The sequence below is a fragment of the Panthera leo genome, chromosome B3 (assembly GCF_018350215.1).
Source record: "Panthera leo isolate Ple1 chromosome B3, P.leo_Ple1_pat1.1, whole genome shotgun sequence".
NCBI lineage: Eukaryota > Metazoa > Chordata > Mammalia > Carnivora > Felidae > Panthera > Panthera leo.
In genome coordinates, this window is record NC_056684.1 from 4,624,993 (window position 1) to 4,638,353 (window position 13,361).

Sequence of the window (13,361 nt, forward strand, 5' to 3'; positions counted from 1 at the left end):
AGACCCAGCCAAACTCCCCATCAAGAGTAAAATAGAAAGAGGGGCGCCAGGGTGGCTCAGTCAGCTAAGCGTCCGACTTCAGCTCAGGTCATGATCTCATAGTCTGTGAGTTCCAGCCCCACATCAGGCTCGGTGCTGATGGCTCAGAGCCTGGAGCCTGCTTCCGATTCTGTGTCTCCCCCTCTCTCTGCCCCTCCCCCATTCACATTCTGTCTCTCTCTGCCTCTCAAAAAATAAACGTTGAAAAAAATTTTATTTAAAAAGAGTAAAATATAAAGAGGGGAAAAAAAAACATCCTCAGACAGAAGTTGTCTAACATTTACTTCCCACATACTCTGCCTAGGAAGCTACCAAAACAAGAATGCAAATCAAGAAAAAGAAAACCATGGAATATAGAAAACGGGAAACCCATCACAGGAGAGAGGTAAAGGGAATGTGTAGGATGATGGTAAAGGGAGATCCCAGGATGCCAATCTGCGTCAGACGCCCGGAACAACTGTATCACCCTGGAGCAGAATGGCTCAAACGAGAGGCAGGTGGAGGGCTCGCCATCACCATGCCTCCCGCTGTCGTGCCACCCGGGGTAGAACGGCTTTTTCACCTGATGAAACTACTGGAGGATGTAGGTCAGTAAAGCCGGAGAGTAAACCCAGAAAAAAGGACGACATGGGATCCAGGAACCTGACTCAAACCCAGGAGAAAGGCCAAGGGAAACCCTGGGATAACAGCTGGGTATGGGACCTAAAAGGCCGCCAGTTCAGACAGAAGAACGGTGATCTCCAAGAGGGGTGTCCCCAAGGAAAGCAGCTAACAAGAGTACCGATGGCACTGACCTTGCAGAAAAGTGTTTTGGTTTTTTTTTGTTTTTTTGTTTGTTTTTTTTTTTTTGGCAGAAAAGTGTTTTAAGAGGCTATCGGATGGGATAAGAAAAAGCAGCAATACACAGCAAAAAACCAATTCGGTGAAAAATTAAAGAAAGTACTAACTTGAGTAAAGACAAAAGAAAGTAACATAGTATACTACAACTTTGGTATGAATAATATCTCATAGAAACAAGATAAACAGTAAATATTCACTCAAACAAAAATCATGATACAACCATGTTGAGAAGGTAAGTGAAGAGAAACAGAAGAAATGAAGATAGAGAGAGCCAATTCGCTATCTACCATAACAGGAAGACCAGACAGCAGGAAACTCCGAAGTCCCCAAAGTAAGCCGTGGTCACATACTATTCAGCATCGTGGAAATGCAGACACCAGAAGAAACAGCTGAAAGGTGAAAACGGTTGCTTCTGGAAAGACAAGTTGGGGCGGGGGGTGGGGCGGATCTTTTGTATTTTGATACGTGCCTTTTAGTATAACGCGAACACTTAAACTATGTGCTTGTATTAATTTGATCAAATAAAAATTAATTTCCTTTGAAAGGAAGGATTAAGGACTTTCTGGAGGGGGAAAACAGCGCATGTGAGAGCACAGATCTGTGAAAGAGTCGGGTTTTTCAGAACACCGTCAGTATCACGGTCACGTAGCAGGCATCAGTCAGATGCCTTAGAGAGCAGTAGTTACCTCCTCCTCGCACGTCACCTAACCTACTTTGGCTTCCTTCTCCGTAAAACTTGACTAATAATAGCACTTACTTCACCAGGTTTTGTCAGAATCCAATGACAATGGAAACAGATGAATGTTGCAAAATGTGTTACGCTGTACAAAGGTAAGGAATAGATGCACACCTCTGTGTCCCCTGGAACAGACAGTGTTCTCAGCCTGGTGCTCGGAGGGTTCTGGGTAAGGGTGGGAACTGCCCAGGAGAAGCCGATCCCAGAGAAGCTGTTTAGCTGCTGGCTGGGCCAGACAGGTGCCCCGGAATCAGGGCACGTCACAGTTGGAAACCACCAATGCCCTTGATTTACTGGGAAAAAAAAAATGGGCTCTCGGAGGGAACCTTGACCTGGGCCCGTTGGCAGACGGCTGCACAGCTGGGAGGGGTAGTCCTGCAGGCCCGCCAGCAGGTCAAGGTGGTGCAACAGGAGACCCTGCTGGGAGGTCTGGAGGAGAGGCACTCCTCAGAGACGGCTTTCCAGTACTATCACCCCACCAGCCTCCTCTTCCAAGGAGTATCACTCTACTCCCTGTTCTGCCAAGTCCCACCATGGAGCTCAGAGAAACACAAATAATAATAGGCTTAATTTCCAACACTTGTATGGTTACTAACTGTAGCCAGGCGCCATTCCAAAGATCTCGCAGGTCTTGACGCATTCGGCCCCACAATAACCCTAGGAGGTTCGTGCTGTGGTCATCCCTGCCTCACAGATGAGGCACTGAGAGGTCACGCAAGGTTAGGCAACCTCTTCGGTATCACATAACTGGAAAGGGGATGAGCCAGCATCCCAGCCAGCCGGTCCCTCTCCAGGGTCTGCAGTCAGAATCATGATACATCACCGTCTCTCAGGCTTGAGATTTACAAGCCTCAGACGACTCAGCTTAAAATGGAGATCTTTGGGAAGATTGCCTCCAAAACCTCTTTCGGGGCGTCTGGGTGGCTCAGTCGGTTGAGCGTCCCTCTCTTGATTTTGGCTCAGGTCATGATCTCACAGTTTGTGGGGTCGAGCCTCACATTGGGCTCTGTGTTGGCAGCGCGGAGCCTGCTTGGGATTCTCTTTCTCTCTCTCTCTCTCTCTCTCTCTCTCTGCCCTCCCCTTCTCTCACTCTCTAAATAAATAAATAAATAAATAAATAAATAAATAAATAAATAAATAACCTCAGGGCACCCTGGTGGCTCAGTTGGTTAAGCATCCGAGTTCGGCTCAGGTCATGATCTTGCAGTTCTTGAGTTCGAGCCCCACATCAGGCTCGCTCACTCACTCTCTCTTTCTCTTAAAAATAAATATTTTTGGGGCGCCTGGGTGGTTCAGTCGGTTAAGCGACCGACTTCGGTCGAGATCAGGTCATGATCTCACAGTCCGTGAGTTCGAGCCCTGCGTCGGGCTCTGTGCGGACAGCTCAGAGCCTGGATCCTGTTTCGGATTCTGTGTCTCCCTCTCTCTGACCCTCCCCCGTTCATGCTCTGTCTCTGTCTCAAAAATAAATAAATGTTAAAAAAAATTTTTTTTTTTAATAAAAATAAACATTTTTTAAACATTAAAAAAAAAAACTCTTTCAATTGGACAGCTTCTTTCCTTGGAGCTAAGATTCATTAATCGTATGTCTAAGGGTAACGAACTACACTGAAGGTAGGCTTTTGAAGAGAAGCAGGCTGTAGATGTGGCTCCAGAATGGGAGGAGAAAGGGACCCCAGCCGACGCAGGGAGACTAAGCTGGAGAGAAAGCTAAGAAACAAATGTCAACTTGCACAGTTTTGTGCACACAGCCAACCCCCTCCACGCCCGTCCCCACAGCCCCTTTGGACCCTCCTGTGTGCTGTGACCCTGGTGTGGCTCGTACGGATGGCCTCATTACCTGTGACGATGCAGGTGAACCTGACGTCGCTGTCCTCGGACACAGCCCGGGACTTGAGCGTGGTCTCGAACAGCGGCTGGGTCTCCTCTGTTAGCTGCGCGATGATGGAGCAGAAGGTGCTCCTACGAAAGGCAAAGAACAATTCAGAGCGGCTCTCCCCCCGCCAGCATCTCCGCCGGTGTCCAATCTGGACCGGTGTTGTCCAAAGCAGCTTAAATCTTACCACGTCCATCCACCATCCTGTGGCCACGGCCCCAGTACCTGAGCAAGTCTTTCTTCAAGGGAGCCAGATCTCTCGGCCACACTGGGGGCAGGGGTGGTACCAAGGGGCTGAACAGAATCCCGATACAGACCCATTCCAATAGGCAGGCTTCTGACCATGGGCCAGGATCCTGAGCATGCCAAACCACCAGCCCTGCCGTCCCCTTCCCATCCTTATCGGAAGGCCTTGCTTCACCCTCGACCATCTATCTCCAGGAAAGCTCGCACACGGGGGAGGCACACACATGGATAGGTCCGGCCTCCGAGACGGGGACCCCAGCACAGCAGAGCTTCCATTCATGCTAAAGAGGGAAAAGCCAGTCGACTCTCAAGGACACACAGCTCAGGGGCCTCTCCTAAAGGTTGCGCTCAGAAGAAAAGGCCCTGAATTTATGAGCAAAGACCGGACTAGAGGAAGAAGAAGCCAGCCAATTCCAGGGGTCTAGACCCAAAGGTAGACTCCAATTCACAGGGGTGTCAGGAAAGAGGGTCCGCTCTTGGGGTCCATCCCCGGACACCACGTGCTCAGGTGAATACATGGCGGCCAGCTCCAAGACCGACCAGCACGACCGCCGAACCACCAACAGATCCGTTCCTGCAAAAGCCGGGACTTGTAGTTCCATAGGGACAATCCACCTCCCAGAGTTCAAGGGCATTTGCGGGCTCGCTGAGTCCAGCACAGACTCACCGACGCTGCTCAGCATGTACGGTCCTCTCCTTCCTGGGCACGGGAAGCAAACCACCATGCCAAACCCTTTCACGGGCCAGCAGAGACACAACGCGTCCCGAGGCGTGAAGCGTAACCACACGGCCGGGTTGTGGTGCACAAGCCGTGCCCAGCCCCCCCCCTCCCACCCCCTCCCCACTCACACACCCCGTGGTGAGCAGCAGTGAGGACCAGGAGGGGAGAAGTGAAGAGAAGCAGGGGGAACTGGAGACAGACAAAACATTCAAAGCTGCCTTTCTCTGTGCCTAGGAGGAGGGGCGGCCACCTGGGCAATGCGTCTGCCCGCGACCTCTCCGCCAGGGGCAGGGGACTGTCCGTGGGAACACGGCAAAGAGGACTTTTGCGGGGAGGGCGTCCACATTCAACTCATCATTTCTGTGGGTGGCATTCTGGACTAGAGTTTGAGGAGAAAGGTGATATCCCAGGAAGAGCGTCCGGGATCAGGTAAGATTCTGGACCAACAGGGGTCCAGCCGTGGTGTCTCCAGGGGAATGCAGACACCTGGGCCTCCGGGGAACTGACGGGAGCCCTCGCCCACAAAGACTGCCCAGAAAGGGGACCCTAAGCTCTCACGCACCTGAACGCTTGAACTGGGTGTGCGGTCGGGGTTCCGTAACACCCGCTGTGATACTCTCATCTGGACCTCCCCTATCGTGCTCTGCCTTTGCCTTTACCCCACTCCGATACAGAGGGCCCTTCAACTCCCTGACACTCAGGAGACACAACATCTGAACACGTTTCTTGCTGTTCTCAAACCGCATATTTCTGGCTGGGGAATACCAAATCGCAACCTGACACTCAGGAGACACAACATCTGAACACGTTTCTTGCTGTTCTCAAACCGACCGCATATTTCTGGCTGGGGAATACCAAATCGCAACCAACCGTTTCCAGAGGAAAGTGCCGTGCCAAAAGGCATCGGGCTTCCAGGCTTCTGCAGCTAATTCAGAACATCCCTAATTACGTCCTCCCTGCAAAACCAGAATCCTATCCTACTCAGAAGCATGAGCCTGGATCTAATGCTCAGCTTAGGCTCTTAAGGATGAAGCTACTTGGGCAAGTCTAAGGAAATAAGCTACTGGAAAGAGAAAAGGAGGAAATTATGCTTCGAGGAAATTTTCTTCGGGTGTTCATGCTAGATATTCAGTAGCAGGTAGTTATTTGATTTCATTACTTCTCTTGAATGGGGAAGTACACTCATCTTCCCAAGGCCACTAGGTTCTAAGTTATATTAGAGAAAATGCTTGCATTGGAAACTCATGCATAACTGCCAAAAGGCATGACTAGATGAACACCCTCTGCGGGGTGGGGCTGGGGTGCGTTAGGGCAGGGAGAGTCACTGCATATGCGGTCAAGGTCCACCCGCTTTCTGTCCCCATCCTCCAGACCACTTGGAGAGACTCTGAGCAGGGCTGCTTCCAGTCTCCTGGAAAGCCAGAAGTCCACACATCTGGAAACAGTCTGGTCCCACCCTGACACCTCCAAGTCCTTCCAACTCTGTGACTTCATAAGGATAGCACAGCCTAACTAATCACGTGTTTCTAAAGAACACCAGAACCGTGGGCTTATCACAATGCGCAAAGGACCCTAACTGCGCCCTTAGACTTGGTTCTTTACCTTGCTTTAAAGAAACTTCCAAGATCCTTTCTCTGTTAGCACTCACCGCTCCCCTCTGAGTTGATTGTGATCCCCTCCCCTCCTCCCCCTCCAGATCATCAACCAACCCAGAACAAAGGCTCTTTGATGTTCTCCTATATCAAAGGAAACGTACAGGGTAGGCGCTAATCATGTCGGTAGACATGATTAGCTACTCAGAGACCAGTTGCCTTCTCAGAAACCTTTCTCTGTGGAACGAAACCGTAGGCAACTCTCCCCAGACCTACCAGAGTCTGGGATGGGGCCCAAGGGGTGGGAGATATCCAGGAAATGTTCCGACTTTTATGATAGAAGTCAGTTCAGCCTGTGGGAGAAAGCTGTCCCCAGCTCGGGAGGCAAGAGAACAGGCATTCGATGGGCGAACCCCGACTGTGAGCCTGATGCTCAGGTCCTGCCTGGCTCTGGAGCAGATTCCGAGACCAGGCGAAGGCAGGCATATGCTAACGTGGTATTCCCGGACCTCAAAGAGTTCATAGTCTCGCAGGGATGGAGAGAGCCCAAAGGGAGGGAAATTGGAGAAAGAGGTGGTAGAAAGAGAAGAGACTGAGAGGGAAACGCTGAAGTCATTAGCCTTGCGTCAGAAGATAGACAATGAGGTGTCAAATCTAGACAGGGGATTACAAACACCGCAGACACCTAGGATGGGTCAGTGGGTCACATGGCTGGTGGCTCTCTGTCCTGGCCCCATGGTGCCCCTCCCGGGGGCACAGACATACAGTAACAGGCATCTGGGGAAGCCTTGCCTATTTCTGGGTCCCAGGAAGCCTTTCAGCGGTCCATGCAGGCGTCAACTCTGGCCCCTGTGAGACCCACGCTCACGTGAGTGCCCTCTCACACCTCCCCCCCTTCCCGCCCTCCGGCCCTCCCCTCACCCCATGCAGCCCCATTAGTGCACAAGCAGTCACCCGGAGGCCCTTCAGTGCCCAGACCCGAGAGAAAAAGGCAGTCAGAGAAATGTAATGCAATGTGCGTTTACCTTCCAGAGCTGGGGTGAGACAACCGGTTGCTTGATAAGCTAAGCGAAAACAGCAAATGGAATCATTAGGCCAGAAGAGCAAGGAGAGGAGGCAAAACCAACAACAGTTTGCAGGGTATTAATTGGCCACCATCTGGGGCCCGGAGGCCTTTCTATTAAAAGGGACCAGCTGTCTTAGTTGGCCTGCTCCAGTTAGCAAGTGGCCTCACCACCAGGCACACCGGTGTATCTGAAACGGAGAGCTCGTTAAATGCGGCAGAGTCCAGGGGAATGGTTAGGCAGGAAGGAAGGCCCCGTGGGGCTGCGCTTGGGGAAAAATGTGTCCCAGGCCACTTGGGTCACTGCCCCCAAGAGAGGGGCTCACGGCTGCCTGGCGCGTGTCCCCACCCCACAGCACACCAGCCTGGGGGCAGCTCCCACTTTGGCTTTTGGGGGGAGCAGAGCCCCCATTCCTAGAAATCCCCTAACGGGCTAGGAAGGAGACAGGTGGCTTGGAGGACGCCCATTAATAGGTTAAAGTACAGTTAAAGGGGCCACACAAGGCAAACCAGCTGGAAGAGAGAAGAGGAGAAAAACAAAGCGGTTAATTCAGCAGGAGCCAGGAGGCACCCAGCTCGGTCAGACCGGCACAAGGGCCCATTATGTCTAGGGGCCCTGATCACCCCTCCTGCCCCGGGTGGCTGAAAGGGGACACTAGCTGGGGGCTGCGGATCCACCCAGGGAGACCACCCCACCCGCCCCTCCCTCCACCTTTCTTCACACAGACATCTCCAGGCGAGGCCACCCCCTCCACTCTTAACTGCCTTCAGCTGCCCCTATGAGGACAGGGATGGTCAGTCCCTTTATAACCCAAAACCCAACCTCAACCTCTACCCCAAAACACGGCTTCCTCTCAGGGGTTCCTGGGTGTGTGGCCACCTCCAGCATCCTCCCAAACTCCAAACCGTAAATGTGCCATTTTGGACCCCTCCCTCTCCTCCAGGTCCCAAATCCAGCCGGTCAACAATTCTCGGCCCTGCTTTCTTCCTTTCGCTCTACCCCTGCTGTCGTGTTCTGATCGAGACCCCCACGGCTCCAAATCCGATGACCACCTCAGCCCCCTTCTCCTTCGCCCCTCATATCACACCACTTCCCTGAAAAAAATGTGACAGTCTCCGCCCCCCCATTGTACATTACACTGAGTCTCAACTCCTTAACTGGGCATGCAAGGCCCTCCCTGATCTGCTCACACACCCCCTATGACTATCGTTCTCTCCTTCCCAATACCATGTTCCACTGGAACCAGACCTGTCCCTAACTGCCATGGACATGTCCACGCCCGGCCTCTGAGCCCATCCTTCTGGCCTCCTTGCTTGGAAAGCCCTCCCTCCTTCCTGCTGCCCACCCAGCCTTCAGACCTAGCTCTTTTTGTAGCTTCCATACTCCTAGCACAGTGCTCAGCTGACCACAGCCATTCAACAGCTGTTTTGTGGAAGGGAGAGAGAAGAGAGTGAGAGAGAGGGAAAGAAGGTAGAGAGAGGGAAGGCAAACGCATCTCTCAAAAAGGAAGGGTGCCGCCCCCCAGAGGGAGCTGCTGCTCCAGAAAAGATGGAAAGAGCGAGAACGCAGCTGCCTCTGCTCAGAGCTTTAAAAATCCTCTGGAGGCCGCGTGGGCAGAACCTCTCATGGTTCCCAGACACTGGCCAAGTCCATCCTTTCCTGACCATGAACTTCCTTTGCCTTTCACCTCATAATTGAGAGATTTGTCCTCTGGTGGGTCTGGATTTCTTCCCTGGGAAGGAGAGGGAGAGAATCAGCTCTCTAATTCCAAGAGGAGAATGACAGGTGCCACCTGCAAGGAGATAAGGGACTGAGCTGCGATGGTGACCCCCTCCCTGGCTCTCTCTAGGGCTGCTCTGTTCCCTGTCCTGCGCTCTCCGGGCTTCACCCCTACGCTGTCAGCCAGATCCGGCAGGAGGAATCCTGTGCCACGGAGGCAGCTTATCTTCAGAAAGTGGGAGCGCTGCCCATGCCCTGCCAACTGGGCCAAAGCTAGGCTTAGGGCCCCATCCAGGCAGGAAACTCTCCCTTTACCGCCTGTGAGGAGGTCAGAATCAGGGGCACCAAACGCTGGTGCAGAAAGCCCTGGAACAGTTCTTAGTGCCACCTTCATTTTACAGGATGGGAATTCAGGGCCCAAGAAGGAAAGGCCTCTTGGTAGAGAAGGAAAAGTGAGCCTGGAGGGAGCCAGGACTGGCTGTGGAACCCGGGGCCTCCCATTCTTCTTGGCTTTCACATATTCTGGGATATAAAAGGCCCTTGGAAAGTCCTAGCCTGATGCCTCAGTTTCCCTGAAAGCCTGAGACAACCTGCCTGACCTAAGCGGGACAGAAGAGGTGTTCCAAAGCTGTCTGTAGCAAACACCATAGCTTCTGCTGTTCCTCTGAGCCCCCTTGGGCCAGGGTCTCCAAGAAACGGGGGGACAGAGACTCCTAAAGCTTCCGAGTGCCTCTCGGAAGGTAGTTAGTCATAACTAGACCCACCCGACTATACCTCCTTAACCTGCTCCAGCCTACCCCTGCCCCGTCTTCTACAGGGATGAGGCCCTAGGGGCCGGACGCCCTAGGAGGCTGGGCCTATAGTTTGCTGGGACCGTCCACATGCTGGAACTCTGCCCCCAGCGGGCGTTACAAATATCCTTGAGCTGACTACTGACTGGAAACCACTTCAGGGCTGTGGATTCAGGGGAGGGGAGGTAGGCGCAGGGATCCAGGCTCTAGACCTGGACCAAAGCTTCCCGTGGCCCAGCCCCCAGCCCAGCGGTCCATCGGTCCCCAAGGGGCAGCCCGTCCTCACAAGGGCCCGTGAGAACAATGGCTCGTGAGCTCCATGCATAGAGGGAGACCCAGAAAATGGTGGAGCCAAGAGTGAGTGGAACAGAACTTGCCTCTCAGTCAGGACTCTGGGATAGTCAGGGTTCACGTGGGCTGGAGCCAAGGACAGCTGGCAAAGTCCTCAAGGGACCCTCTTTCTCCTTCATGTCTTGGGCCCTCTTCCCATCCCCACAGGCAGTCAGGCTGTTCTGAGGGACAGAAGACTGCATGGCTGCCTGCTCTAACGCAAGAGTCAGGCCTTGCTAGAGAAGTGGGAACGGCCGCCCCTCCTCTCCCCAACACAGCCCCATTCACGTCCACACTCTCCCCTCTTTGGCCAGAGGCTTTTCCGGAGGTGAGATCAGTCTGGCCCTCCTTGTCCCTCAGGACCTGTCGGGGTCTGTGGCCAGCTGGCAGGGGCAAAACCGGGTCCACAGGCCCGGACTAGAAAACCCTCTCTCACACCGCCCCAGCCCTGCCTCCTCCAAATGCTTGACGCAAAGAGTATCCTTTTAAGAGCATTCTCATTTAGGTTCAGGGGGCTTGAACCAGTCACTCCCATCCCACCTGCAGTTCTCAGGCCGGCCCACTGCTTTGTGCTCATGGGTTAGGCAATTAAAATGTATCTACCATCAAGGTAGGTGTCCACTCTCCAGCTTTTTCTCTAACAGTCCAGATCCACTGTCTTCCCCATTCTGCCTGGTTTTCAAGCCGCCCCTGCTTCCCTCCCTCCCTCACTGCCTCTCTTCTATTTGTTCTGCCGTATTGACAAAGGCCAGATGCAGGAGGCAAAGCCCAGGCAAGTCACTGTGACAAGTGGGAGACAAGAGTGACACTCCTACAAGCAAGTCAGCTTCCCCCCACAGGCTGGAGTAAATGTCCCAGGTTCATTCCAGCTTTTCCGGAGAGTCAATGGTTAGGAGGAAGGGGCATTCTTTCCTGGCAGCCAGGGGCCTTGTCCAGTCTGACTCAGTCACCGATGCCAGCCCTCAGCCCTGCCCCAGACATGTGACACCATTTGACGAGTTTTATGCAGAAACCGGTTCCGGTTACATTTGAACTTTTCCAACTCCAAGGTCAACAGAACTCAGCCAATTCACGAGGAAGTGCCTGGGACTTTTCCTGAACGTCCTTGATGCCTGTTTTGGTGCTGTTTTAGGAACGGAGGACAAGAGGTCCCCAGACAGCTTCTCAGAGGAGTGGCTGTTTTCTGCATAACCCACAACAAGCCAAGTTCTGGGGCTGTGACACAGCCACTGTCCCAACAGCCAACCATCACGGTTCCCTTTGGAAAACAGGCTCCAGAGTTGGAGGGAAACTGACCTGCCCAGAGGGGGCAGGAAATGTCCATCTCCATGGCAGTACATGTGTCCCTGGGTGTCCACCTGCCATGTAGTGCTCCTATGCCTCTCTACTGACCGACCGTGTGTCTTTGTCTGTGGGTAGTCTAGCTCCTAAAACAAAGAGAGCAGCCACACCTCTCACTCTTGACAGAGGAACAAAGGGCTCATGGCCGGACCCCTCCCTTGGCATCCCGCTCCCCCAACCTGGGCAGGGCAACTGGCTCCCCTCGGAACCCCAAGCTCTGACTCTTCAGACAGGGCCAACTTCACCCCACCTCATCCCCCTGCCCCCCTTCACCTCACCAGCCCCACAGAGATCCTGGGGAAGACCACAGCCCCCGGCCCAGAGGAAGAACCCATCTGCCCAAAAAGAAGAACCTTAATTTTTTCCTGGTGAACACCACCCCCAACACCACCACCCCGAGCTAAGTATCCCCCACTGCGGGGGTCCCCCTAGCGCCCCCTCCCATCTCTCCGGTCCCCCCACCCCCTGAATACTCTCCCCACCCTTCTAGCCAGGGAGGAATTTCAGCCACTCCGGTCCCTTATCCCCTTATCGCTCACTGTGGAATCCGAGGCCAGGGAGGAGCCGGTGCGGGGTGAGGGTGCGGGTGGGACCGTGGGCCCCGAGGGAGGAAGGGAGGGGACAGAAGGGAGGCCTTCGGGGCCCCGCGAGACCTCTCCCTGAGTGGGGCCCTGCTCCTCTCTCTGCCCGAGGCCCGTGGGCCCTGAGGGGTCAGGACAAGAGGAGCCGCGAGGGGCCTCAGGGCCACTGCGCCTGGACCCGAGAGGCGGGCGCCCGGGTGCCATCGAGGGTCCCGCCGCCGGCCCCCCACCAACCACCCCACCCCCACCCCCCGGCGCGCCGCTCACCTGGTCTCGGGCCTCACGCTGAGCAGGTAGCTGCGGCTGGCCGGGCTGGGGATCCACACCGGCCCGTCGTCCTCGCCGTCGCCGCCGGCCCCGGAGCGCCAGCCCGCGCCCCAGCCGTGGCCGGGGTCCCTGCGCGACCCCATCCCGCCGCCGGCCCCTGCCGCGCCCCGCTCGCCAGGCCCCTGCCCCGCCGGCCGCCGCTCCCGCCCGCGGCTGACGCGCGCCCCTATTTATAGCCCCGCGGCCCGGCCGTCGTCACCTGCTGCTGTCCCTCCCCCGGCCCCGGGCCGGCGAGCGCGGCCTCCGAGGCGCAGGGGGGCGCCGGGCCTCGCCCGAGGGCCCGACGCCTCCCGGCCCGTCCGCTCCCCGGGCCCCGGCCCCGCGCGCGCCCCCGAGCCGCCCCGGCGTCGTCGGGGCCCGGCCCCGGGAGGCCTCCCGCTGTGCCCCAGCTCCCACGCCCCGGGACCCCGGCTTCCCGCCAACCTTCCTTCCCCGCCCCCCACCCCCACCCCTTCGCAACCCTGCAAGCGCGGGCTCCGCCGAAGGTGCGGACGCCCCCGGGGAGCTGCGGGCCCGGCAAGCGGCGTGGGCGCCCAGGGGGTCCGGGACCAGCCCCCTTCTCCTTGCTGACAGCCCGGCTGCCCCTCGCCTCGGACTGCAGTCCCCCCCCTTAGGCAGACCCACCTGTCTCCGTCGAGTGACCCCGGGAGGTCAGAGCTCCCCCGGGTGCGTCTTGTGTTCCCGTCCATTATCCAGCATGGACGAAGGGCTCAAAACCCACTGGCAGAATAATTGCAGCTCCTTCTCCACCCAGCCTCGGTTTCCCAGCACCCGTGGGGGGAATGGCGGCGTCCTGACGCCCAGAACACAATTCAACAGGGCGGGGATTCCCAGAGCAAGGTTGTAAGCACTGCCTAAACCTGGTTCTAAATGTTGGGAGTGACCAACATTTATCCATCCTTCTTTCTCCTTTTTCCATGGAAGCACTTTATGGAGGAAGTGCCTGGAGCTGGATGGCTATGGTCATTAGGAACTTGGAGCAAAGGAGGGGGGCGCCCGGGTGGCTCATTCTGTCAAGCGTCAGGCTTCCGGAAGCTCAGGTCATGACCTGACGGTTCATACTTCAGCTCAGGTCATGACCTGACGGTTCATACTTCAGTTCAGGTCATGACCTCACGGCTCATGAGTTCGAGCCCCACGTAGGGCTCTGTGCTGATA

At 55.5% G+C, this 13,361-nt stretch overlaps 1 protein-coding gene across 1 annotated transcript in view; it reads right to left on the reverse strand.

Annotated features, from left to right (window-relative positions):
* ALPK3 (alpha kinase 3) overlaps positions 1-12,314 on the reverse strand; it is a 53,137-nt gene extending 40,823 nt beyond the window's left edge. The window contains exons 1-3 of the mRNA XM_042940911.1: positions 12,144-12,314; positions 7,076-7,114; positions 3,456-3,577 (exon numbers count right to left, since the gene is read on the reverse strand). Of these exons, the coding sequence (XP_042796845.1) occupies positions 3,456-3,577; positions 7,076-7,114; positions 12,144-12,286 (304 nt within the window). The 5' untranslated portion in view covers positions 12,287-12,314. The remainder of the gene's footprint in view (positions 1-3,455; positions 3,578-7,075; positions 7,115-12,143) is intronic.
* Positions 12,315-13,361: the final 1,047 nt, after the last annotated feature.